General features: G+C 36.0%; 4 protein-coding genes and 3 pseudogenes across 4 annotated transcripts; 4 read left to right on the top strand and 3 right to left on the bottom strand.

Moving 5' to 3' along the window:
* The first annotated feature begins 4,466 nt into the window (after positions 1-4,466).
* LOC122041383 (glutathione S-transferase U15-like) lies at positions 4,467-5,442 on the top strand. The gene is made up of 2 exons (XM_042601038.1): positions 4,467-4,923; positions 4,998-5,442. The coding sequence occupies exons 1-2, from the start codon at positions 4,585-4,587 to the stop codon at positions 5,352-5,354; spliced, it is 696 nt and encodes a 231-aa protein (XP_042456972.1). The 5' UTR covers positions 4,467-4,584; the 3' UTR covers positions 5,355-5,442.
* A 6,468-nt stretch (positions 5,443-11,910) lies between these two features.
* LOC122044526 lies at positions 11,911-12,045 on the bottom strand (annotated as a pseudogene).
* A 13-nt stretch (positions 12,046-12,058) lies between these two features.
* On the bottom strand, positions 12,059-12,201 carry LOC122044513 (annotated as a pseudogene).
* A 129-nt stretch (positions 12,202-12,330) lies between these two features.
* LOC122044510 lies at positions 12,331-12,473 on the bottom strand (annotated as a pseudogene).
* Positions 12,474-14,130: 1,657 nt separating this feature from the next.
* On the top strand, positions 14,131-15,075 carry LOC122041382 (glutathione S-transferase U18-like). Its single transcript, XM_042601036.1, has 2 exons — positions 14,131-14,521; positions 14,596-15,075. The coding sequence occupies exons 1-2, from the start codon at positions 14,183-14,185 to the stop codon at positions 14,950-14,952; spliced, it is 696 nt and encodes a 231-aa protein (XP_042456970.1). The 5' UTR covers positions 14,131-14,182; the 3' UTR covers positions 14,953-15,075.
* A 2,419-nt stretch (positions 15,076-17,494) lies between these two features.
* LOC122041381 lies at positions 17,495-18,973 on the top strand. Its single transcript, XM_042601035.1, has 2 exons — positions 17,495-18,476; positions 18,554-18,973. Exons 1-2 carry the CDS (start codon positions 17,547-17,549, stop codon positions 18,866-18,868), a joined length of 1,245 nt encoding a protein of 414 aa, XP_042456969.1. The 5' UTR covers positions 17,495-17,546; the 3' UTR covers positions 18,869-18,973.
* A 2,894-nt stretch (positions 18,974-21,867) lies between these two features.
* Positions 21,868-22,584, top strand: LOC122043753 (spidroin-1-like). The gene is made up of 3 exons (XM_042604340.1): positions 21,868-21,900; positions 22,020-22,112; positions 22,213-22,584. The coding sequence occupies exons 1-3, from the start codon at positions 21,868-21,870 to the stop codon at positions 22,555-22,557; spliced, it is 471 nt and encodes a 156-aa protein (XP_042460274.1). The 3' UTR covers positions 22,558-22,584.
* The last annotated feature ends 5,244 nt before the right edge of the window (positions 22,585-27,828 follow it).

The following is a 27,828-nucleotide window of genomic DNA, read 5'->3' as shown; positions in this document are numbered from 1 at the left end:
TAGAAATTAAAATTTATTAAAAAAAGGGCTTGCACTTATTTAAGTTGCCTACGTATCCCTTTAGGGGAATCAAAGCCCACATAGTTCTTTTACATTTTTATCCTTTTACATTTTCATTCACTTCCATTTTCTGTTCCTGTCGTATTTGTTCCTTCAGTATCAAAATCTTCAACTTCGTCATCTGAAAGTTACATTTCTTGGATTCTTTTCTCCGCTCTGGTCCAATCGTCCAGTAATGCTTGGGCTTCCATTGAGTCGGGAGACAAAGTTGATCGTCGTTCATCTAATATGTTGCCGCCGGCACTGAACGTCTGCTCCACAGCAACAGTTGACACTGGACAAGCTAAAATTTCTTTTGCGATCACGGAGAGAACGGGAAAGCTTTGTGCCTTCTGTGACCACCACTTTAAGATATCGAAGTTTTCGCTATCTGCTTCATTAAAATCAAAAGAAGTCGTAAAATAATTCTCAAGTTCCTGTGTGGAACTTGAGGATCCCCGTGGACGTTTTGTCCGTTCTTTTAATAAGAGTTGTGCTTTTGTAAGTTTTAAATTACTACTAGTAGTTTGTTGAATTTTAGAAATATTAATTTGTGTTCCATATTTTGCATAATATTGATTAAAAATATCATATAAATAAATTCTAACATTATATATAATATTAGCTGGATGGGGAAGAGAATCTTTAATTGGAATTAAAACATCATAATATAAAGTTAACATTTCTGGTAAAACTTCTAATTTAAATCTAAGATCTAAAGCAAATGCAATTAAATAAATTTCAGGAATTAAATAAAAATATTTTTCCCATTTAGTTTTCATAGCTAAGATGCAAGGAGATAAAGATTCATTATTAATATGTTCATTTAAAACTAATACTATATTAGAAAAATTTTCTAAAACTAATTGAGCAGTGGGATAATAAACACCGGAAAGTTGTTCGGTTGCATCATTAAATACTTTTAAAATTTCACAAATACTACTACAAATATTCAATTGTTGTGAAAATAAAATATATATTAGTATTAGTGTTTTGTACAAAAAATGAACATAATAATTCTTTATATTGAAATGAATCTTGTAATAATTGGTATGTTGAATTCCAACGTGTTGGTACATCACGTGGAAATTTTTTAAGTCTCATTCCATTAATTTTACAAAACCTACCCCATTGTTTCATTATAGAAGGATGAGACTATAAATAAGAAATTGCAATTCTAATTGGTTTAATATAACTTTCTAAAATTTTTAAACCATCTTGAACACATAAATTTAAAACATGGCAAACACAACGAATATGAAAAAATAAACCTCCAATAATAGGTTGACAAACAAATTTTAGATCATCTATACAAGCGGTATTAGAACTAGCATTATCTAATAATATTGAAAATATTTTATGAGTTAAACCATATTCTTCTAAAATTAAACATAATAATTGTGCGATATTATGAGCATTATGTGATTTATCAAAAACTCTATAAGCTAATAATCTTTTTTGGAGGTTCCAAGAGTTATCGATCCAATGGCAAGTCACACCCATATACGAATATGTTTGCCAATGATCACTCCAAATATCAGAACATAAAGAAACTTTATTATCTAATTTACTAAATTCATCAATTAAATTCTTTTTTCCTTGTTTTACTAATTTTTTAATTGTACGAGTAAGTGTAGTCCTAGGAACACGTTTAGCACATGGATTAAGAGATTCTTTACAAAAATCTTCAAATGTACATTTAGATCCAAAACTAAAAGAAAGATGTTCTACGGAAACAAATTTAGCTAATGATTCTCTTAATTTATTATCCGAATATAAAAATAAACCGGAATCGGTACTACCGCTAGTTGAAGAAAATCTTGATAATTGTGTTTGAGAACGGTCGAGTCCATATTCCGTCGGGTGCTTCGTTTCTACATATCGTTTCAACGGCTTGGAATTTGTAGGAAGCATTGCAGTGCTTACATTTTGCACGCATTTCTCCCGACGGAAGAGTGACCTTCTCAAAATGTTTAGTAAAAATAGAAGACTTTAGAGGAGGAAGTTCCCGAACCTTAGAAGTAATTGCATCGGTACTTCCTTGTGTGTCGGGTGTCGGATTCGGAAGATGCTCGATCTCATCATCGGTGGATTGAATGTTGGGGTCCTCCTCCCGCGGATTCATTATTTGCTTTCCCTTCCGAGCTCGAGATGATGCACCTCCACGGCCTCCTTCCATTGTAATTGAAAATTGAAAACGAAAGTGTGTAGAGATTAGAGAATACGAAAATGAGATTAAGAGTAGAGAAGATGTGTGTGAAAAATGATGAAATAAGCTCTCTATTTATAGAGTTTTGATAGTAACGGACACTAAATCATAGCCATTGATCAAAAACGGTCAAATGATCCTAACCGTTGAAAAAATACCTAAAAACCCTCCCAATTTGCGGCTGAACCGCCGGTTCAACCCGCCGGTTAACCAGCGGCTCACCGGTTTTTACACCCAATGAACCGGAACCGGCCCGGCAACTTGCCGGGCCGGTTCCGGTTCGACCCGGCGAACCGGGTCAATGGGCAACCGGCCCGTTGACCCGGTTACGGGCCCGGGCCGGGTCTGGGCCAGACCCGGCCCGGGGTCGGGTCTACTTCCATGAAGCAGATCAACCTTCAAGCTAATCTTGTTCACGTAGGTGATACTCCGGTTAACCGGAGTTGAGCTCACCCAAACTCAACTCAAACCTTCTCCTCGAGTAGATTTCCTCCTCAACTTCTCGTCCCTCGAATGTCGTGCATGTCCTCGTCCACCGGTGTACTCTTCTGCAGCACCTCGTCCCTCGGATGTACCGAACCTGTCAACTCCCTTCTAATGCAATCCTTCCCGTCTGCTACATCTTCCGTTTGACTTCTTGTGCTCTAAGTTCCTACATACTTAGACACAAGATATTAAAAATAAACAGAACTCAGCTTAACTTGGTTGACTACATCAAAACTACCCATGGATACTTACACGAATGTCCTATAAGTCAAACTTAACTAAATACTATACAAGGCAAGATTTTAACCTTGGTAAAATTGAAATAGAAGTATTAGACAATTGCTATAGAGTAACAATTAACTGATGAACCTTTAAATCCCAGATTCAAGGTTCGAGAGGGTTTAAGGGGTTTGTTGCACAATAGTTGATTGATAGCACTTTTCCGGTAAACATAATGTTTTGAACCTGTTTGATCCACTTGACTGATGATCAGTCGATTGATGATGTGGAACAGTTAACTGTTGTCATTGTTGTAGAGAACATAATTTTCTAAACTCGACTATGTGATTTGACTATTTAGGTAGTAGTCGATTAATATTCATGAACAATCTACTATTGTGGTTAAATCTGCAGTTGCAATGTTGAAATTTGACGAAGCGATCGACTGATAGGCGCTATCAGTCGACTATTATGTGAAAATCAACTCCGACCTGAAAGCTATAAAGGAAAGATTCATGGAAGATTTTGATATCAATTCTTGAGGGTTCTGTCGGAGAGCGTTATTGTATTTTTCTAAACCTTTAAGAAACAATCTAAAATAACTAGAAACCGATCAAAACGAGATGATTCATTTGTGTAAATTATTATTTATATTGTATTTTATTTTTCATCTTTTTATTTTATTTTATAGTCCTGTTGCTGGTAAAGAATAGGAAATTATAACAAATTTCTTCTCCCCCATAGGGATATCCGACAAGGTAAAAGATAATGGTGCTATGGATCCATAGAACAATAGATCATATAATAGAAATAAGAAGTTCTGACTTATGTATAAATGATTTATTTGCTATGTATTTATACTTATTTTTTCAACTGTGTATATTTCTTTATACACAAGCACAACGAATGACGAACATCAAATCACGAATCGCTATTCACCTTCAGAAGTTTTCCGATAAAAAGAAATATAATGATACTATCGCTAGGGTAATAAACCATGAATAAAAACCAACAGTTCTACATCATGTAAAAATATATTTTTTTTTTATCTTTTTCTTGTTATATTATGTATTTGTTTTTATTTTTCTACTGCCTATAACTCTTTATAGACTATTACAGTGAACTAAGACTATTAAATCGCAAATTGATATTCACTTAACCAATAGTTTTAATAATGTGCTCTCATGGCTTGACAAGCCAATAATAAACTTCTAAAGATTAAATTGAGTTAGTATGCAATTACTCTAAATTGTGAAACACTTTTGTTTAAAAAATATTTAAAAATTAATGGTAAATAACTCGTTTATTTCTATTTTAAACTTCATCCAATCTTTGTTAATCCAATTTTAAATCCAGCTGAATCCTATAGACAATGTACAAGAAACGAATTTTGATTTGAGTTCAAAAAGAGAAAATAATTTAATATATAATTTTTTATTTTCTCTAGGCCACGTATTTTGCTGTGGATTTAACGTGAGGTACGGAGTTACGTCATCTACGATTATTCAAAATTAGTAAACAAATAGAACGTTGGTCAAACCTTCTCGCCTCCCGCGCCGATAAATAGCAGAACCACCGCCGGCGATGTGCTCAGCCATCATTCGCCAACACCGGAATCAATTTTTACTACCATGGCCGGAGCTTCGGCGGAGGATGTGAAGGTTTTGGGTCTGTCGCTGAGCCCCTTTGTCACCAGGGTTCGCATCGCCCTCCGCCTCAAGAGAGTCGAGTACGAGCTCGTGGAGGTGCGGTTCTTGGAGCCGAAGAGCGAGATCCTGGTGAAGTCCAACCCAGTCTACAAGAAGATCCCCGTGCTGCTCCACCGCGGAAAACCTATCTGCGAGTCCGCCGTCATCGTCCAGTACATCGACGAGGAGTGGTCCGACGGCGGCAGATCCTCCTCCATCCTCCCCGCCGACCCCTTCGACCGCGCCATCGCTCGGTTCTGGGTCGTCTACATGGACGACAATGTAAAGGCCCCTGTTTTCGAAATCCATCGAATGAAAATAAAACATTTGACTCCGATTTCTTCGATTTGTACCAGTTGCCTGCTTTAATTAAGGCTCTGAGGCCGGAGAAGGAAGCGGCGAAGGTGACGGAGTTGGCCGGGCAATTCCGGCAGGTGTTGGGGCAGATGGAAGAGACATTCGCAGAGTGCGGCAAAGGGAATGGCTTCTTCGGCGGGGACGCTGTCGGCTACCTGGACATCGCGCTGGGGGCCTACCTGGGGTGGATCAGGGCGCTGGAGAAGGACAAAAGCGTCAAGCTTTTGGATTCGGAGGAGCTTCCTCGGTTGGCTGAATGGGCGGAGCGATTCCTGGCGGAGGAGTCAGTGAAGGGGCTGATGCCGGAGGCCGACGAGTATCCGAAGTTATACGCAACCGCAGTGGCGAGTCAGTGAAGGGGGCTTTGCATACATCCTGTGAGATCATAAATAAATAAATAAATAAATAAATAAAGTTTGAGTCAAGAGTTTTCTTGAAAACGATAAATAAATAAATAGATAAATATGATACAAATCAAATAAATCAAGTTTCAAAACATTCAAGAACTCAAATAACATATCCAAATCCAGTGAAAAATTCATATCTACACTGTTCTCAAACTCAATTATGATCTTAGTTACAAATCTTTGTTCGTTTGTGCTCCAATAAAAAAAAATGATAATCCTAATTAATCTCATTGACTATCTCTAGAGTGACCGAACCGGTTTTACGGAAGTTTCTCACCGACCACCAAGATATTTGTGCTCTAACAACAAACTTATAATGTGTGGAATAACATCACTATTACTGCAATGGACAATTGAAACTATCGATAATTAATGACAATAAAGGACCATTAATTGATCCACTAGCTTCACTTACTAAGGCTTTTCACCTAACTTCACTTACTAACGCTTTTCACCTAGTTTCACTCACTAGGATTTTCATCTGTCTAACTTCACTCACTAAGACTTTTCACACCAAGTGTCCAGTCAACATTGTCTCACTTAGATTTTTAATCTTTTGCCATTCTTCCCCTTGGATTTGCCCTTGCTTAACCTCCAGTTAGGACTTCTCAGTCAAGTTTCCAGTCAACCTTGATCTAATTGACTCTTGTTCACATCAAACTGGTCAAAATTGACTAGAGTAGAATTGTACCAACAATGTCCTCAAACGAACAATTGCACTTGTAAACTCCATATATTGTCAAACATTAAAACTTAAACATCAAGACTCAAGCTTGAGGCAACTCAAGATTAGTCAAACCGGTCAACCTTGATCTAAGGAAATTGTACCAACAAGAGTAACAATTGACTGATGAATCTTTAAATCCCAAATTTAAGGTTCGAGAGGGTTAAAAGGGTTTGTTGCACAATAGTCGACCGATAATACTTTTCCAGTAAACAGAATATTTAGAACTCATTTGATCCACTCGACTAATGATCAGTCGATTGATTATGTGAAATAGTCAACTGTTATCATTGTTATAGTGAACATAATGTTCTAAACTCGATTCAAGATAAAGTCAAGATACCTTTTGATTACTAAATTCACCGGATTCCATACAAAGGTGACATATTAAGAGAACTAACACCTAGCATTTATGAACCCTAAGCAAATAATAAAATGACGTAGTAAGAGAGCTAACACTAAGAATTGCATTAACTAAGTAACGAACATATAAGGAACATTTAATTGAACACCTAACTAGCAACATTCCATCAAAACCAAATGCATGAAATCCTAATCATGGGACTACACATAACCAATGCCCAAACAAATCATCACATCAAGAGAATGAATCAACGCATCAAGAGGAATTAACAACTCATAAATCTAGCAAATAAAATGATCAGATCAACTCAAAAGTATGGTTGGGGAAATTCATAGAACACTTTGTAGGCGTCAAACAATTCAAACCAAATACATGAAGTGTCCAGTATGGGAATCAATTCTATTACAAGTAACCATCAAGAATTCATACAATCAATCAATGCATCCATGAATCCTTCCTTTATATCTTTCAGGTCGGGGTTGATTTTAACATAACAATCGACTGATAGCGCCCATCAACGGATCACTCTATCAAATTTCAATGTTGCAACTGCAGAACGAGTCTTTCTAGCTCAACTTTAACCACACTAGTAGATTATTCATGACTAATAATCAATTACTACGTAAATAATAAAATCACATACATAATTAGAAAACTAGACTTTTATATAAAAATTTTAAGACAATGACAAAATTTATCTTAAATACTAAGTAATTAAGACAGTAATAATAGATATCTCAAAATTTTTGTTGAAGACGTTAAATTTAAGACAATATTGAAGATTTTGTCTCAAATTTAACTAAGTAAGACACCTAATAAATACGGTGAAAAATATAATTATATAAGACATTCAAATAAGACAGTAAAAAAATATTTATCTTGAATATGTTTCGTTCGAACGGTCGTGGTAATCATCACGGACTCTACCGTTCCAGTTCCAATATCATTTCATAGAATAATCACAGCATGATAACCATCATTTTACTACGATATTTTAACTCATATAGACATACTTTTTGAATATATCATGTGTTAATTTTATGTTTATTACACATCTCATAAGTTGTATTTATTTTTATATTTAATTACAAATTATATTATATTTTTTATATTTGATGCTAATATTTGGATATATTTTTGGTAGGCATCAAGGGATCATGGATCCAGATCTGATCGAACCAAATTGATGCTTAGATTTGGGTTTAAACGAGATATCAAGTTTTGGACCAATTTGAATCGTTCATCTAAGATAAGAAGTGATCTGAGTCATCCGTTAAAGATCTGGTTCATCCAAGTGAAGAGAGAGTAGATCTCAACTATTGATCAAGATTTGGAAACTTTGATCAATATATGAACTCATTCCCCCGTTGGATCAGAGTTGGTTTGTTTTCAACCGTTGGTTTGTATATATATATATATCTCTCTCTCGTCACCGAAACCCTCCCTCGCAGACTCACAGTGGCCACACCCTCCCTCGTCATCGCTGCGCCTTCCTTCCCTCGTTGCTGAAACGTCGAAACCTTCCCTGGCCCAGGGATGGCTTTGCCTCTCTCAAAGGCACCCTCCATCGGTGAGACGAATCGTTTCTAGCCCTCCTCGGGGATACCCACTATGCCCCAGGTTTTGTTTTCCTTCTTATTTCTCTTTCATCTTACGTTCTCAAAGGTGTAAGGTGTGTTTTATTCATTCAAATTTCTTTATAATGCATTGGATAGAAAAGTGAGACCCCGCGCTCCCTTCGGCTGCTTGCTTGTATCGGTTGTTGCGTTGTTTGCACTTTCCTTCTGACTTTCATTCCTTTTATTGATCTTATTAGGAGCAGCTCAACTCTCATTGATTGATGCTAGCCTTGTGCTCACGAAGACACTTTAAATGAGTCACCTCTGTGTTTTTTTGTAAGTGTATTACAGTCAACAATTTAACTATATCCTCTACATTCTCTCTCATTTTTTTCTTCTAATTTAGTGAAGAGGAAGCGAAGAAAAAAGTTTACAATGTCTCATGTGAGTGATACGTTAGATTTGGATGTGAAATTGATGAGGAGATATCCAACAAGCTGGAAGGTTTGTGTTAATTATGGGGAACTAATATTTCTTTAAATTTATTTTTTTTATTTTTTTCTTTATTTAAAGAGAAAAAAATAGTGTTGTTATATTTCTTTGATGTTTAAGTTTTTATTAACTAAAATTTGTTTTATTTTCTGGATTGAGTAACCAAATAAGTTTTTGGTTGCCACATGATACCTTAGTCAATTTGAAAATTTAAAAATTTACAGTGTTTTTAATTTTTGTTATTGTCGAGATTCCTGTACATAAAATTTAATTCATTTATATCGAGTTTTTACTTATGTAGGATAAAAAGATTTAATTCTTAACTACTATGTTGAATACATTGTTTAAGTTGCTCAAACTTAAAGTGAATATATTTGTGATCGGTCTTCCTGGTGTTCTCTTTATTCTTCTAGATTCCTATGCTGATGTAGAAAATAAACATTATCAAGGTCAACTAACTAGGCTGTATTTCTTTATTATTTATCAGTTTGGTGTTAGGGTTTTGTGTTAAATTACTATGCTTATCTTTTTACATTCTTGAGTTAAATTATTCTCCATTGTTAGTATTCTTTTGCTAAGAATTCTAAGTGGTTGTTCTTTGAAAACACTTCTTGCATTCTGAATGAAATTGATTACAAATAGAATTGTTAGTCTTGAATAATTTAATAGTGTAGGAATGGAAAAAAGAATTTATATCCATAGTTTTGTAATTGATGTTTCATTCTTATTTCTAGGTTAGAATTACAGAAATTTATATGTAAATAAAAAAGGAGCAGTCATCATAAGATAAAAAATCTTCTTACAACTAAAAAGTTTCCTTATTCCATTTTTGGAAATAAAATTTTATAGATTAAAATAATTATTACTTAGGTTGATAGAAGGATAAAATTAGGGCATAATTAATAATTTTACCCAAGGCATTGCAATAACCAGGACCGACTCTGTTCATTGTTGAAAACACTTTATCTATAGTTGCAGTTACAACAGATAATAACAATGCTAACTTTAAAAGTAAATATATTAAAGGATACATATGATGTTTTTTCAATTGAACCATTCTTTTAGCAAGCTGGCTAATTCCCACAACCTCAGAGAATTGATTGCTGCTCCGCATATCAAAAACAAAGTTATCAAGTTGGTGCTCAAGATGTATTAACTCCATTGGGAAAAAATTGGATAGATAAAACTAAGCAATCTAAAGTAATTTTCTCTTATCATAAGCAGAGAATGAATTTGATGGATCAAGACAACTGATACATAACAATAACTCCATGTTCACCTCATTAAATTGATTGTTCAACTCTTGAATTTGTAAATATATCACTTCATAAAACGTTTCAACACAATAATAGTGAAGATTTATTCTTCCTTCAATATTTTTGTCGTGATCTCCCATGAAAGACGAACAAGTCTTCCATGTGTAGGGTGAGTACCTCATATTTAACACAAAATAAAGAAACTTCATTCAATAACACATCCCAACCATCATCTCTCATAGTTTGTCGTTGGTATTTGCTTGATCTTACAAGAATCATGGCATTTATAATGCCTTGATCTTTTCTTTGTAAAGCTTGGACAAATCATTCATGACTCCTAAGATATTCTTCATTAAGTGCATCTGAAATATAAATTCATATTTTTCTAATCAATTCCAACATATTATTTACTTGTGCTCTTTGCTTGTGATCTTTTCACTCATCTTCAACAAATAAAAGGACATCAATAACTGAAGGATATAAGCATATTAAACTTAACAATGCATTATAATATGGACTCCAACGTGTACTCCCAGCTCTTTTTAATGTCTTCTCTTGATTCATTTCTTATCCAGTGAAGATATCACCATTACAAATTCCTTTAATAACGTTTTCAGATTGTTTCTCAAGAATTATATCTCTTCGCTTGCATGACACTCCAACAATATTGTTCAATTGTGCAACCACATCAAAAAATGTAGAGATTCTCATGTGAATTTCAACAACAGCTACAAATGTAAGTTGCAGTTGTTGAGCAAAACAATGAGCATAATAAGTAGACTTGTTCTCCATCATAATTAAGCTTTTTAAGCCATTGAATTCTCCTCTCATATTGCTAGCTCCATCATATCCTTGCCCTCGCAATTCGATATAGATAATCCATATTGGCACAACAAAGAATCAATAGCAGTTTTAAGTGATAAGACAGTAGTATCGCTTATATGTATAATGCCTAGAAAGCGTTCAACAATATTTCCCCTTTCATCTACAAACTATAAAGCAACTTCCATTTGTTCTTTAATAGATATATCACGAGTCTCATCAACCAATATAATAAATAATTTATCACTACGATCTCCAAGAATATAATTAGTGGTTAAATAGGCAATGAATGTGATAATATCTTCTTGAATATCAGGCGTGTCAATTTGAGCTTTGAGGGAGCATTTTCTAGTGCAACTCTATTGATATCCTCATTATGGTCAGCAAGAAATTTAACAGTTCAAGAAAATTACCATGATTGAGTGAGTTTGTTGATTCATCATGATCACCAAATGCTAATCCTTGATGCACAAGAAATCTTATGCAATGAATTGATGCTGTCAAAGGAACACGATAATCAGCAGCTACCTTACTAGACTGATTGACTAAACAAGTTTTAATATGTTATTTTTGATTCATTAAGTCATAAGCCGCCATCATACATCTGTTGTGAATGCTGCTATGATTTTCAACATGTTCATGAAGATTTTCTTTCTTTCTCCAATTTTTAAATCCCCAAGTAACAAAAGAATCACCACTACTTTGACCACCATAATCCGTTTTGAATAAATAGTAATAAAGATAGAAGGTCGTGTCTTTTGTAATTTTGTATTCTAGCCAATTAGGATAAAGACTAAACCATATAGATCGAAATCTTCGTTTCTCTTTTGGACAAGAACGCCAAGGAAATTCATGATTCTTAGGCTGAAAAGGACCTTTTTACAAATAGTAATGTCAAACAATCTCCCTTGCATTGACATTATACTCAAGGATGTGCTTTCTTCGCCCAGGATCACTAGGATACTCATTTGAGTCAGCATTAGGAGGAGGTGGTGGAGGAGGAGGTGGAGGGAGAGATGACTTATTTGAAGTAAGTTCATCTCACATTTTCTTAAAATACCTTAACATTGCTATTTCACCTGATTTATCATTAACATGATATTTTAGAAACACTAGCGATTGTGCACATATGTTGCATGATCTTGACCCCTTATACCAGGTGAGACAATGTAAGAAGAGATCTGAGGGAAGAAAAATTGACATATAAAAAATATTTTTAATTTTTGAGTATTTCCTCTACTTTATTTTTTTTAGTTGGGCAATATTTTAATAATTTTATACACCTCTAGGATACTAACAAAAAATTGAGGTAGGGCAACTCCTCCACTACGAGCTCTCCTTCATAAAAAGTTAATTTGATTCTATATATCAGATATTAAACTGATAAGAACAAATACTACACTTAATCTTAGTTAAAAGGTTGCTTATAAATTAGATAAGGGTGCACCAGACCCATGTAATAGTGCAATGCTAGGGTGACACTCGAGAATTTCAATAGCATCTATTGTAACAGACTCTCCGTTATAAAAAATTAATTTAATATCATACTTAATCTTAGCTAAAGAGCCGAGAAAAGTACATTTTCTAATATCGCCGACCCAAGATATTTATAGAAGCTTCCCTGCTCGCAGTGTTGTCAATTATAAGATATGAGACTAAAGGGAACCCTAAATTTCTAATTGATCAATAAGAAAAATTCTCAATTAGATAAGGGTGCACCAGACCCATGCAATAGTACAATGCTAGGGTGACACTCGAGAATTCTAATAGCATCTATTGTAACAGACTCTCCGTTATAAAAAATTAATTTAATATCATACTTAATCTTAGCTAAAGAGCCGAGAAAAGTATATTTTCTAGCATCACTGACCCAAGATATTTATAGAAGCTTCTCTGCTCGTAGTGTTGTCAATTATAATATATGAGACTAAAGAGAACCCTAAATTTCTAATTGATCAATAGGAAAAATTCTCAATAATACGCTGCTGCTGAGCCCGAACTCTAGATCCCTGATTGATTAATGAGAAATTTTTTTAATAATATGTTGCAGCCTAATAATACACCGCAGCTGAGTCTTGAAGTCTAGATCTATGATTGATGTGTTTATGGAAATTACTAATAAACTTTAATATTATTTTCTATGTGAAAAGAAAAAAATGACATTAGCGTAATTTCATTTTGGTCTTCACCAAAATTAGTTAGTAAAGAGGGGCAAATTATTAATAAAATAGTAAGATAATCATCTAATTTAATGACTATTTTTTTTAACAATTCATATTCAAAAACAAATAATAAACAAAATTGATAGAACTAATTTGAGAGTTAATCATCTCTTATTTTTTACACACATTGGTAGAGAATGTTTACATTATAAAAACATATTTTTCTAGTTATATAACTACCCAATTTTAATTCTTATCATAAAGACTATTTCTTCTATATGCATGTGATTATTATAAGATATTAGTGTAAATTTTATGACGAGTCTATCCATGCAATAAATGATATAATTTAATTGATTAAATTTTTGAATGATAATTGATCATATTCATATAACAAATTAAACATCAAATGTATTTGATCATCTCAATATCTGTAAACATTTGACATAGTTGACTAGTAAACAAAAATATGAATATATGCAAAATTAACACTATATATTTTTTTTAACAATTCGTAATTGAAAGAAATCAAATAAGAAAATATTACCTCAATTAAAAGATGTTTCTTGTGGAGTGCTGGCAACGCGATGATGGTAGCATTGACAGCAAATGATAGTGATGATAGTAGCAGCATGCGGCGACATGTTGATAGCGACGCAGATGACAATGGAAGCAATGTGCAGCGGAGGATTTTGAGGGTAAAATTAAAATTAGGGAAAGATAAGATGGACTTAGGGGAGGAAATTAGGAAGAAGAACATGAGATAGAAAAAGAGATAAAAAAAGGAAAGGGAATAGGGGGAGGAAGAAGAAAACGAGAGAGGGAAAAAAAAAGTTGACGGGGAGATGGAAAAAACAAAGCTTTAGTAGGAGAAAAAAAAGCTTCGATGGTGAAAAAGAGAAAAATAGCTTCGCCGGAGGGGAAAAACGGTGAGAAAGGAAAAAAAATTAAAGAGACAAAAATAAAAACAGGTTTGGAAAAAACGAGAGAGAAAAATTAAAAAAAAAGTAGTTGGGTTTTTAATTGGATTTTTTTTTGAAAAAGACCATAAACTTTTAAATTTATAACTAAATCTTTTTTATCTGCAAGAAACGAACTTTGATTTTAGTTCGAAAAGAGAAAAGTACGCCGCTGCAAGAAACGAATTTTGATTTGAGTTCGAAAAGAGAAAAAAAATTAATATATATTTTTTTATTTTCTCTGGGCCAGGTATTTTGCTGTGGATTTAACGTGACGTGAGGAGTTACGTCATCACACTAACCCTACGATTATTCAAAAATAGTAAACAAATAGAAAGATGGTCAAACCTTCTCGCCTCCCGCGCCGATAAATAGCAGAACCACCGCCGGCGATGTACGCAGCCATCAATCACCAACACCGGCATAAATTTGCACTCCCATGGCCGGAACTGCGACGGAGGACGTGAAGGTTTTGGGTCTGGCGCTGAGCCCCTTCGTCATTAGGGTTCGCATCGCCCTCCGCCTCAAGAGAGTCGAGTATGAGTTCGTGGAGGTGCGGTTCGCGGAGCCGAAGAGCGAGATCCTCGTGAAGTCCAACCCGGTGTACAAGAAGATCCCCGTGCTCCTCCACCGCGGAAAACCTATCTGCGAGTCCACCGTCATCGTCCAGTACATCGACGAGGAGTGGACCGACGGAAGCGGGTCCTCCTCCATCCTCCCCGCCGACCCCTTCGACCGCGCCATCGCTCGGTTCTGGGCCGTCTACATCGACGACAAGGTAAAGATCCCTGTTTTCGCAATCCATCGAATAAAAACAAAATATTTGACTCCAATTTCTTCGATTTGTACCAGTTGCTTGCTTTAATTTGGGCTCTGAGGCCGGAGAAGGAGGCGGCCAAGGTGACGGAATTGACTAGGCAATTCCGGAAGGTGCTGGGGCTGCTGGAAGAGGCCTTCCCGGAGTGCGGCAAGGGGAAGGGCTTTTTCGGCGGGGACGCCATCGGCTACCTGGACATCGCGCTGGGGAGCTGCCTGGGGTGGATCAGGGCGCTGGAGAAGGACAAAAGCGTCAAGATTTTGGATGCGGAGGAGCTTCCTCGGTTGGCGGAATGGGCGGAGCGGTTCATGGCGGAGGAGTCAGTGAAGGGGCTGGTGCCAGAGGCCGACGAGTATCCGAAGTTATACGCAGCCGCCGTGGCGAGTCAGTGAAGGGGCTTTGCTTAAATCCTATGCGATCATAAATAAATAAATAAATAAATAAATAAATAAATAAAGTTTGAGTCAAGAATTTTCCTGAAATAAATAAATTAAATGTGATACAAATCAAATAAATTAGTTTCAAAACATTCAAGAACTCAAATAACAAATCCAAATCCAACGAAAAATTCATATCTACACTGTTCTCAAACTCATTTATGATCTTAGTTACAAATCTTCTTTCGTGTTTGCTCCAATAACAAACTTATAATGTGTGGAATAACATCATTATTACTGTAATGGGCAATTTTTATTGATGATCTCTAGTTTCATAAGAAGTTATTAGGGGACTCTTTTAGTAAATGAATGAATGATTGCTCGTCGATCTTTTGGATAGTCGTACGTCAAACTTTTCACGGTATCATCTGTGTTTCAACTGCTGCGAATGCCAAATTCATACCTGTTCATGGACACTGTGTGGTGAAAGATCAAATGAGAGTTTATCTATGAACCGAGGATAGTAACAACGATAACTTAGACATACCACAAATAGGAGAAGAAGCCATATCGTTATGTCGGATGCTCCACTGGCGACCAAAATCCCCAAGTATATAATCTGCACGATGCAAATTTGAACAGAAAACTTAATGGAGAATTACCATTTCAGCTAGGTAATAGGGACATGAAACATATATGAACCAATCGCTGTGGGGGATCAATGTACTCATCGAATCACCGGTTTTGACACAACGAACCCTATCAAGAACCGAATCTTCAGAAGCGGTTCACAAAACCTATCGCGTGATACGAAGGTCAAATAGGAGATGAAAGCTCATGGCTAGCCAAGCTTGCTGCCATGAGCTAACGACAAGCCAAGCTCACATCCTGCTAAGTTCATGGCTGCTAGCTAGATCATGACTGGCCAAGCTCCCGGTCGTGAGCACACAGCCAGCCAAGCACGCGACTGCGATCTAGCGGATGGCCAAGCTTGCGACTTCCCAAGCTCGCGGATGCTAGCTCGCGTTGGAAAAGTGAGAGGAAATCAGGGAAGGGGAGAGGAAAGCATATTGAGATTGAAGAGGAGAGGATGCTGAGATCGGAAAAGATACCTGAGATAGGAGAGGAGAAGATGTTGGAGAGGTTAGGGAGATCGAAGAAGGCATAATCAAAATTAGGATTATTTTCTGTCTATTTACCGATGAAAATTAAAATCTATCACTGAAATAGTGATAGAATTGTTTTTCATCTCTATTGAGCAACTTACCGAGAAAATTAAAATCTATCACTAAAATAGTGATAGAATTGTTTTTCATGTCTATTGAGTGACGGGAAATAAATTCCGTCCCATAATAGCACTGGATTTTTTTTTTTGACGCTAATTAACAATGGAAATTAAAATTCATTGTCAATTAGAAATGGATTTTAATTTGGTCACTAGTTCTGTCAAATTTCTTATAGTGACATAGAATGATTTACTAAATTTTTTACATCGAACTATATTTACTTATAAATTCAAATCTAATATCTCCAAAGGCGCAACGATAAAGGGCATTCACTTGTCTTATGGACATTCATGATTCGACATTATCCAATCTGATTAATATGACTCACAACTAATCTACATTAAAAAAAATTAAAAAAATTTAAAAAATTAAGTAAAAGTTAAATTATATAAATATTGCAGCTAAATTATTCTGAAACTCCTTTCACAATATTGATTGGACATAATTATTTATTGAATAATTAATATAAGTTAATTGACGTTGTAATAGATGTAAAAGAATAAATAAAAAAAATACTAAACTAAATCTAATAACGAAATGTTCAAATACGATTTATTCTTAATTACTATTTCAAAAAATTTAATATCATATTTGTTCTATAATATATTTATTAGATAGTTAATAAATTTATATATATCTTATATAATCTGTTATTTTCTCGGTAACATAATTAAAATTGCCGATAATCATGTTTAAATGATGGATTCCGATGCACGATAAATCAATGAGAAATCGATGTTTTAATTTGTCATGAAAGTTCCAATAAAATGATTTGGTAAATAGTTTATGTACATTATAATTTATTTTATTTATATAAATAATAGAAATAATATAATTTTAAAAACATTAGATGAATTATCATAAATTAGTATCAGACTTATAAATTAAACTCGATAAGAATATACCAGATCCATATAGTAGTACAATATGACCTAATGTAAGATAAGATTGTTCATCTTTTTTGAATTCATTAGATTGATATTTTAGAAAAGTAATCTTTCTACACCAAATTATATTGCCTAATTGCTCCAACATTAGAAATCAAGAGAGAGAAGAAAACTGAGTAAATAAATTTTTAATATAATTTTTAGTTAATTATCGTAATAATAGATGTAATAAATAAATAAATAAATAAATAATATATTAAATCTAATAATTAATTTTTCTTATAAGATTTATTATTTAATTATTTTTTAAATTCTAACCCTTAAATTAAATTATAAATTTTAAATCCCAACCCTAAATCCTAAACCTAAATCGCCCGGCGACAAAACAGTGAGAAGGCGGCAGAAGCAATTTGATCCCGACGCCTTTGCTCGCCTGATGACGGACCATTACAATCGCCGGCATGATCAGGCAAGCGCCCTGGAGGACCGCCTCACTTCTCTCCACAATGACCTTCTCATCTCCATCCTCTCCTTCCTCCCCATCAAGCAGCGCGTCGCCCTCTCCGCCGTCTGCTCCCGCTTGCTCCGCCTCCTCCCCTCCATACCCCGACTCGACGCCTTCCGCCTCGAGGTCGTGCATCCCTCCGGCGGCGTCGACATCAGCCAACATTTTACCTTTCCCCGCGCCCTGATCCGCCAATGCCACATCGTCTTCCACGACTTCACCTATTTATCCAAACGCCTCGAGCAGCTCCTCGTCGAGGACCTCGTCGAGGTGGGCGTCCAAGATCTCATCCTCGAAAACTCCAGTATCGGATGGTTGCATTTCAGCGGCCAGGAAAATTGCGGCTTCTTCGGCGAAAATTGCGGCTTCTTCGGCGTCAAGTCGCTGAGGAGTGTCTCCTTAGACGGAATCTTGGTGGGATGCTTTGATGGCCACCCCCATCCGCCCATCGCTTGCACCCTTCTCACCTCCCTCAAAATTAAATATTGCGACCTTCGACAGAATGATTTCCTGCAAGCCTTCCTCATCTCTTGCCCTTTCCTCGAGACTCTACATTTCATCTGTTCCTCCGAATGCACGGGCAACCTAAGCATCCACTCCGCCTCCATTAAGCATCTAATCCTATTATTCGGACACCGCACCATCAGCCCCATCAATGTCCGCTGCCCAAATCTTGAGTCGCTCACCGTCAACGTCGCCCATGAGCTGCGCATTGAAGCTCCCAAGGTCCGGAACGCGTCATTACTTTTCACCATCTATCCGGCGACAGATCCTGGAAGTGCATTGATGAGGATTCTCGAATCTGCTTATGGAATCGATGGCACCGCTTGGCTCATGCTGAATTCTAACACAACTCCAAACGTATGAGAAGATCGATCGATAAAGCTGACCTTCCTAATTTTTATACACGCTCTAACAAAATTTGCTTTGATTGACAGGGATTAACAGCAGAACACGAAATTTATAGAATTTTTTGTCCGGGATACAAAAAGGACGCAGTTTTTTTAAACTTTGACTTCGATCTTAAAGATCAATCCTCAACGATGATATTGACTCAGCTTCTTAAGAAATGTAATAACAACAAAACCAGGTTTGATATACGTGTGGATGCTATGCATATACAGAGCACTAATGAAATGGCAAGGGACGATCACTTGCTTCATGGCTCTACATCTGTAGAGCTAATTAAATTACGAATGATCATGCCCCGGAAGACGTTTGAAGAGTTTCTCTCGTATCAAAAGAGGGACTGAGGAGGAAATAAAGACACGATTGCAAAAGCTGAAAAGTCGCACCAGTAAAGAGCAATTCAACGATGTATTAGTTTCCAATCAGCCCCTGGTCGAAGTATCCTCGAGTATCACTAACTGTATTGAAATAAAATTTTAGTGTGTTTTTTCTTCTTCTGTTCATTCAGTGTTTGCTAATTGTTTGATTTCAGTCATATAATGCCTTTATTTAAAGCTCTGTTCTTGCATTTCTGATGACTAATTTGTTGGATAATTAACCTTTTAATGCTTTAGAGATAATGATGTGAATGTCTATCAAAATGGAGCGAGGTTTAACATGGTTTGAATTGCACGCCCAAAAATAAATGTCAGGGCATCAAAAATTATTTTTTGATAAAGTTCGTTTGCTTAAGTTATGAGATAGAGAGCGTATTGGACAATGATAAAAAGTACGAAAACTAGAGTTTCATTAGTTTCTAAATGACACACTTACCTGAGTATTATAGGTATTAGATTGACAGATATACATGGAGATTGTTACCACGATCTTCAGAAAGTTAAGGTACTCTTCAATCATTTTACCCAATAATCATGGGTTCTTGGCCATTAATTATGATAACCTCCTTTAATGTCAACCATTGTTGGGCAAAAGTGATGATCGTGAAGGGACCATTATAGGGATTGTGGTTACATATGCTCGTGGCCAATAATCGCATAGGTGATAGTACCTTTATCTTGAGAAGATTTAGAGAGAGCTCGAGGAATTGAGCTTGTTTGGAGTGGAGAACTAGGAAAATGCAATTCATCAACACAGTTGATGACATTTACTTCCTAACCACTAGAAATGTTGAAAACTGAGCTAAGGAAGAGTTTGAGGAACTCCGAGTGGAGAGCTTGGAGGGTTAAGCTCTGAGCGAAGAGCTTGAACTGTGCTTAGAGGGGAGAGCTCGAAAAACTAAGCTGGATAATTGAGCTCCTTAATATATTTTTTTTCCCCTTAAGCAATCTATTTAAATATATACAAACTTCATTCATCTTCTCTGGTAAAATATCCTAAGCCAAAATTTAAAATTTTCTCCCAATATCAATTACCTCTTTCATTAAACAATATACCATAAAATTTTTATTTAAGAATCTAATTATTCATCAAATTCTTTAAAATGATATTATATGCAAGGCATATGGGATAGTACTTGATAATTCTTTAAAATCTTTTCTTTTTCTTATGCTAAATAGAGTACCACATGGGGGTTGCATCAATGATATCATATCCACACAGGAAACCCTCACGAGTTGGCGCAGATACTTTATGTAGTAAGCTTGCCACAAATAAGTTCGAAATCGATTTCCAGCATATGCGGAATACTCCGTTGGTTGTCTCACCCGACCCGTCCCGTCCCTATACATACGCTACTGTTGCTGAGTGAAGCTCTCCGTGATTTATCCCCTTCCAAGAAATGTGAGGGCCACCCTGAAAGGGTCGCTAAGGTGACGATTTAATCTTTTACCACACATATCACAGAGGAAAATTAAACATCCCATCTAGATTTGAAATATTGATAAACTTCGGCTAGACTTAGATAATCTATATATCATCCATCTTTTCATTAACTTTTAAATAATTTATGCTCGCTAAAATTTTCATCAACCTTAATAATATATGTATCAACTATCTTATTTACTTCAACTATTATAAAACCCGGGATGCGTCACTCCATATTCTAATAACTTTAGCTTTGATATCATTGTTATAATCATAAATGCTTTGATATAATTATATGCGGTTTTGAGCTTACTTTAACATCGCTTGCTATATTCTCTATGTCAAAACATATACTTATAAATTCAAATATGATGTCTCTAAAATACAATCTCTCCATAAACCATGATAGATCTTCAACTCTTGTTAAAATAATATAAATATACAAATAAAGATAGAAATATCAATATAGCTCGTAACTAATCTACATTTATAAAAACATAAATTAATTTTATATAAAAGTGAAAGCAACAGTTAAATTAGATAAATATTACATCCACATCCACAAATCCGACTTAAAGTCCTTTCACAATATTGACCAGGCTATGGTAATAATTATTTATGGTTGAACATTAATAGATTTTTTTTCGGCTTTATTATTTATGGCTGAACATTAATAGATTTTTTTTCGGCTTTTTACCAAAAGGAGCAACAACATTTCTTTATTTACCAAAACAAATAGCGTAGTATTAAAACTACCAAAAAGAACACCAAAAATAATATTATTCCCTTTTTACCCCTCCCGCCAACCTCCTAAATCCCCCTCCATTTTCCAATGCACACGATTAAAAAGGGCATGATATGGTCCAATATTAGGCTCAACGTGGGCTTGATATTTTCAGCATGGGCTTGATATTATCCCATATCAAGGCCACTACGTGCTTGATATTGTCGGGCATTAAGCCCACACTGGGCCTGATATTTGACATATCAGATCCTTTTTAATCCTGTGCATTGAAAAATAATATTTGGAGAGAGGAGATTTAGGAGTTTGGCGGGAGAGGTAGGAAAGGAATAATATAATTTTTGGTACTCTTTTTGATAATTTTGAAACTAGAATACTTGTTTTGGTAAATAAAGAAATGTGAGCCACGCTCCTTTTGATAAAAAACTTTCATCTCCTATTTATATAAATTTTATTATTTTATTATTTTATTATTTTAATTAATTTTATATATTTTTTTAAACATTCGTGTTATAAAAAATTAATCTTGATATAATATTCAAAATATAATAATTATATAAACACATTATTAATGGTGTATCAAAATTATATTTAGATAATTAAAAATTTAATTTATATAGTTTAAGAATTTGTTCAAAGTAATTATTCATCAAACACTCAAACTTTATCTTGTATTAACTTTTAACTTTATATTGTTGGAAGGAATTATTCAAATCTCCTCTCTCCAGATGTCGTTTTTCAATGCACAGGATTAAAAAAAGTCTAATATGGTCTAATATTAGACCCAGTGTGGACTTGATGCCCGACAATATCAACAATATCAGACCCAGAGTGGGTCTAATATGGGATAATATCAAGCTTACGTTGAAAATATTAAACCCACGTTGGGCTTGATATTCGACTATACCAGGTCTTTTTTAATCCTGTGCATTGGAAAATGACATCGAGAGTGGTCAGACGACTACCGATCCTCCTCCATCCTCCGCGCCGAGCCCTTCGACCGCGCCATCGCTCGGTTTTGGGCCGTCTACATCGACGACAAGGTAAAGATCCCTGTTTTCGAAATCCATCGAATAAAAACAAAATATTTGACTCTGATTTCTTCGATTGGTACCGGTTGCTTGCTTTAATTTGGGCTCTGAGGTCGGAGAAGGAGGCGGCCGGGCAATTCCAGAAGGTGCTGGGGTTGCTGGAAGAGCCCTTCGCGGAGTGCGGCAAAGGGAAGGGCTTTTTCGGCGGGGACGCCGTCGGCTACCTAGACATCGCGCTGGGGAGCTGGCTGGGGTGGATCAGGGCGCTGGAGAAGGACAAAAGCATCAAGATTTTGGATGCGGAGGAGCTTCCTCGGTTGGCGGAATGGGCGAAGCGGTTCCTGGCGGAGGAGTCAGTGAAGGGGCTGGTGCCGGAGGCCGACGAGTATCTGAAGTTATACGCAGCCGCTGTGGCGAGTCAGTGAAGGGGCTTTGTATTAATTCTGTGCGATCATAAATAATTAAATAAAGTTTTGAGTCAAGAATTTTCCAGAAATAAATAAATATAATACAAATCAAATAAATCAAGTTTGAAAACATTCAAGAACTCAAATAACAATTAACAAATCCAAATCCAGTGAAAAATTCATATCTACACTGTTCTGAAACTCACTTATGTTCTTAGTTACAAATATTCTTTCGTTTGTGCTCCAACAACAAACTTATAATGTGTGAAAATAACATCACTATTACTACAATAGGCAATTTTTATTGATGATCTCTAGTTTCATCAGAAGTTATCAGAGGACTCTTTTAGTAAATGAATGGATGATAGCTCGTCGATCTTTTGGATAGTCATACGTCAAACTTTTCGTGGTACCATATGTGTGTTTCAGCTGCTGCGAATGCCAAATTCGATACCTATTCATGGAAATTATGTGTGGTGAAAGATCAAATGAGAGTTTATCTATGAACCGAGGATAGTGACATCGGTAACTTAGACATACCACGAACAACAAAAGAAGCCATACCGTTATGTCGGATCCTCCACTGGGCACGGGTGACCAAAATCCCCAAGTATATAATCTGCACTATGCAAATTTTAACAGAAAAACTTCATTATGATTCAATTGAAACTGATCCTATCTGAAATTTGCGAAAACGTGTGTTGACTCCGGTGAATGACGATCTTGGATGAAGATAACCTTTGAGAGATCTAACAGAAGCTTCTCCTCAATCCTACGCACAGCGAGGCAAACTCAAGTCAGTTTCTCCACAAAACGTTAGTGACCTAAGACCAGAGTGGGGATCTCTAGCTAGACCCTTCGACGCTCAAGTCAGTTTCTCTCTCTAAGGTACAAGAAGAAGAAGAAGAAGAACAGTAACTGAAGTGAAACAGAGTTTAGATGCTAGAACTTGTGTACCTTCCAACGGAGAGGATTATCCTTTTTATATCACCTCATTTGATCTCCGTAGTCGTGAAGTGGTCCCCGGTTTGTTAGAGTTTGTTAGGAGATGATGTCATCTTTAGACTTCGTGTAATAATATGTTTAAGGAATCTTTTTTTATTCCAGATGTACCTCTTTTGTCGTTTATAACTTATGGGGCACGTCATCATAATTGAAGAAACTTCTAGAAGATGTTTCCCGCCAATTTTGCTAAGCTGTCATATGTCGGCCGGTCGCTTAAGTCGGCCACGTTCATGATGAGAATACTTTCTGCTAAACATGTTTCGGCCGGTCGTTTAAGCTGATCCCATATAATAAGAACACCTTCTGCTAAGCTTATCTTGGTCGGTCTTTTAAGCCGATCGCATATATGAACTTATGGGTACCTGCTTATTAAGAATCATACATCAAACTATATGCCTTTATGCTCAGGCAGGCTCTGCTTGGTCGAGCGTATGCAAGCACACGAGTGCTTGCTCGGCCTTCGGTTGACCAGTATTGTGATGATAATCACACACAAGGCTAAATGCTTTTACGCTCGGGCGTGCTTTACCCGGTCGAGCGTATACGAGCACATGGGTGCTCGCTCGGCCGGTATCATATCATCAACTATATACAAGGTTAAATGTCTTTGCGCTCGGGCGGGCTTTGCCCGACCGAGCGTATACGAGCACATGGGTGCTCGCTCGGCCTTCGGTCGACCGGTATTATACTGAGAATTACACTCGGGCGGACTTTGCCCGACCGAGTATATACGAGCACATGGATGCTTGCTCGGCCTTCGGGCGATCGGTATTATACTGAGAATTACACTTGGGACGATTTTGCCCGGCCGAGCGTATATGAGCACATGGGTGCTCGTTCGACCTTCTGTCGACCTGTATTATACTAAGAATTACATTCAGGCGGGCTTTGCCTGGCCGAGCGTATACGAGCACATGGGTGCTCGCTCGACCTTTAGTCGATCGGTATTATACTGACAATTACACTCGGGCGGGCTTTGCCCGACCAAGTATATACGAGCACAAGAGTGCTAGCTCGACGTTCATTTAGCTAGTATCATATCGTCAACTATATACAAGGCTAAATGCCTTTACGCTTGAGCGGACTTTACCCGGTCGAGTGTATGCGAGCGCGCGGACGCTCGTTTGGCCTTCAATCGACCGACTGTATATCCTTCTTATTCTTCTCGATCTTGACCCATCCTTTGCCAACCAGGTCGACATATCATAACCCGTATTAGAAACATTATAGGATGTCATGATAAGGACTAAGAGAATTACAATTTCTGCAAGGTAATGGGGACACGAAACATATGTGAACCAATCACTGTGGGGGATCACATACTCATCAGCTAGACAGTTTTGACGCAAGGAACCCTATCAAGAACTGAATTTTCAGAACATTTACAATGGTTAGGGATATTTCTCAAAGTATTTATGATCCCCACTTTCACATCACTCTTCATTCTTCAAATATCTTACTATTCAAATATCTCAAATCTCATAATGAAATATCCCACCAATCAAATATTTATGGGTTCCACCCATCAAATATTCACATTCAAATATCCCCAATTCCACAATCATATATCCCACCAACCAAATATTTATGGGTCCCACGATCATTTTATTAACTTAAAAAATACAATAGAAGGTATACAAATTTAAGAAAAAAATACTTCTTCATACGAAGATAAATATTTTATAAATTTAAAATTGAAATACAAAAGTACAAACCATATTAAATTAATAAAACACATAACCATAAACCATAGAAATTACAAACTATAATTGATAAATAAATAAGGAGCGGATAAAATAAACCATACAAATTAACAATATATTCAATTTTTTCTTCAGCTGCTCACAAATCGCTAGATGATTTTGAAGTTGTTCATCTGTCATGCCTCGTGTGTCCATTACAAGGAGTTAATGTGCTTGGATGAATTGATCCATTTTCTTATTGTTATTATACTCTTCCAAATGTGTCATTGACTGTTGCATAGCCTGATTTAATTCATCATTTAAGCCAACTCTTTCTTTGCTTTTCCTCTTTGCCGCCTTCTGTCCTATTGGATGAGATCAAATTTCTCTATCATCAGATCAACAGTTGTGTTAAGATTAGAAGAGTCAGTATGTGCACCTGCTGATTTTGATGTTCTTGCTTTCTTTGTAGCCCATCGATCTGAGGATTAAGAAGCATACATTGGACTATCTTTCATGATTCTCCACACATGTTCATATTGGAAAGTAGTTTTAAAAGTACTCTTGTATTTTCATGAGTTCGCATCATCAAATCCTCGTTACTCCATCCGCTTGATTGATCATTATACCATTTATTGTAGATTCTATTATATCTATTTATGATCTTTTTCAATGAATCCCAATGTGATTTTGCTGTCTCCATAGTTTTTTTTAGGTCCCTTATCTTGCATAAAATATTGAGATGGAAGCAGATTTTGCTTACTCCATCCACACATGATTCTCTATTTACGACTACCCTGCCATGAGATGGAAGCAGATTAATTCCATGAGATGAAGCTTGCATGAAATATTGACTACTCTGCTAATATTCTAAAGGATATGTATAAAACGGAGCTCGAGGGTCGCCATTCAAAGAATTTGTATAACTTTAGAAATTATGGTAATATGATGGTGGGTGTTGAAAATTTGGTGGGTATTGAGTGTAAAATGGAAATTGAGAATTGAGGATTGAGGAAATTAGGATGCACTCAAGAACTTTTTTCACCAAAATTTTCGTCGATATTTGGAGAGTTGAATAAATTTCTAAAATAATGATTAGAATTTTTATCCATTCCTCTCTAAATTTTTGGTATACAATAGGTGTTGAATTGATGAAAATAGATGAATGGGACGATGTATATATAGGGGTAAAATGAATGTTGCCCAACGTTCGGAAAACATTAACGTTGATTAACGTTCATTTAGTTTTATCTGTTTTCAATGTTCATTTTTTTAATTATATTCATATATATATATATATATATATATATATATATATATATATATACCAAATTTATTTAATGCTTCGTAGAAGTTTGCTTACCAAAGTGATAATAAACAACAGACAGTAAATAGTAGAACAGTAAAGTTTTTTAGTAATTGTAGCAATAGAACCAAATAGCAGTAGCAGTAAATCGTAGCAGTAGAACAAAGTAAGTTAATAACAGTAATAATGAAGCGGTAAATTTTATACTACTATGTCTTATGCTTTTCTTGGTTGTTTTTCCAGGGAGCCTCACCTATTTAGGATCTCACCGTTTAACTGTTGCCCTGACTTATGCGTAAGACTTTGGGTAAGATACCCTTCTTACTTAGCCCGCATAGGTCTTATAGGGTTTGATTATTCCTGATACAGTTACTGTTCACCTCTCGATTACTAAGATAAGAACTGAGGAAAAAAAACTAGGAAAAGATAGACAGAATAGAGTTTAAATAAAAACTAGCATGGTATAGACAATATTTATAGATGGAAATTTAGACTTTTACATTCTTTCTCATGCAGGAAAGACAATTTACAAAATACTTACAGATACTGAAAGCACACACTTTTTACATGTAGTAAAGATAACTTACAAAATACTTGAGCACACAAGGCACATTGAAAGCACGCTAGACTGTTGAGAGGCAGTGAGAGAAGTGGGGGGGATGCCCTGAGAGGAGAGATTTAAGGGCTTTTTATAGGCAAGAGTAGAGATGGGTTTCTTGGAGAAGAAGGAAAGTCGAGAGAGAAGAGAGGGACCTGGAAAGAGGAGTCTTGGTGAGGGATAGGTGGAAAGCAATAAGAGAAGGGAAAAGAGGGGTTTGAAAGAAGAATGCTTAATGTGGGATAGATGGTTGTCCTTTGTCTGGGTAGACATAATGGAGAAAGATGTCATGGATGATGTTTTAAACATGGAAGGTGTTAGTATTATGTGAATGGAAAAAACATCATGGTTGACGTTTTTAAGTAATCATGTTGCCATTAAGTTTCCATTAGGTTATCCGAGTTATTGTTACCTGTAAAAATTCAGAGAGGGAGTTTGTGAGCTTCCGGCTAAGTCTGACTCATATTTCTGTGGAGTACTACTCTATATGCTCTGGCAAAGAGGACAGAACTGGCTAGTTGCTTTTGGTAGTATCTCTTATTTTTTCTTTGATAATGTTGGAGCAAAGTTGTGTGCTGTGTTTTAAAGGAAAAGAGGAAAAAAATCTGATACCCGTATCTTTTGGCCAGTATATTTTTCAATATAAGTTTCTCCTACCAAGATGTAATTGGCTGGGTCTGTCAAACGGTCCCAAGCCCAATTAGTTCCTTGTATAGATGCTCGCTAGTGT

Source organism: Zingiber officinale, chromosome 2A (assembly GCF_018446385.1).
Source record: "Zingiber officinale cultivar Zhangliang chromosome 2A, Zo_v1.1, whole genome shotgun sequence".
Lineage (NCBI taxonomy): Eukaryota > Viridiplantae > Streptophyta > Magnoliopsida > Zingiberales > Zingiberaceae > Zingiber > Zingiber officinale.
Note: the sequence above shows the minus strand (reverse complement) of the source record. Positions and strands in the feature narration are given on the sequence as shown.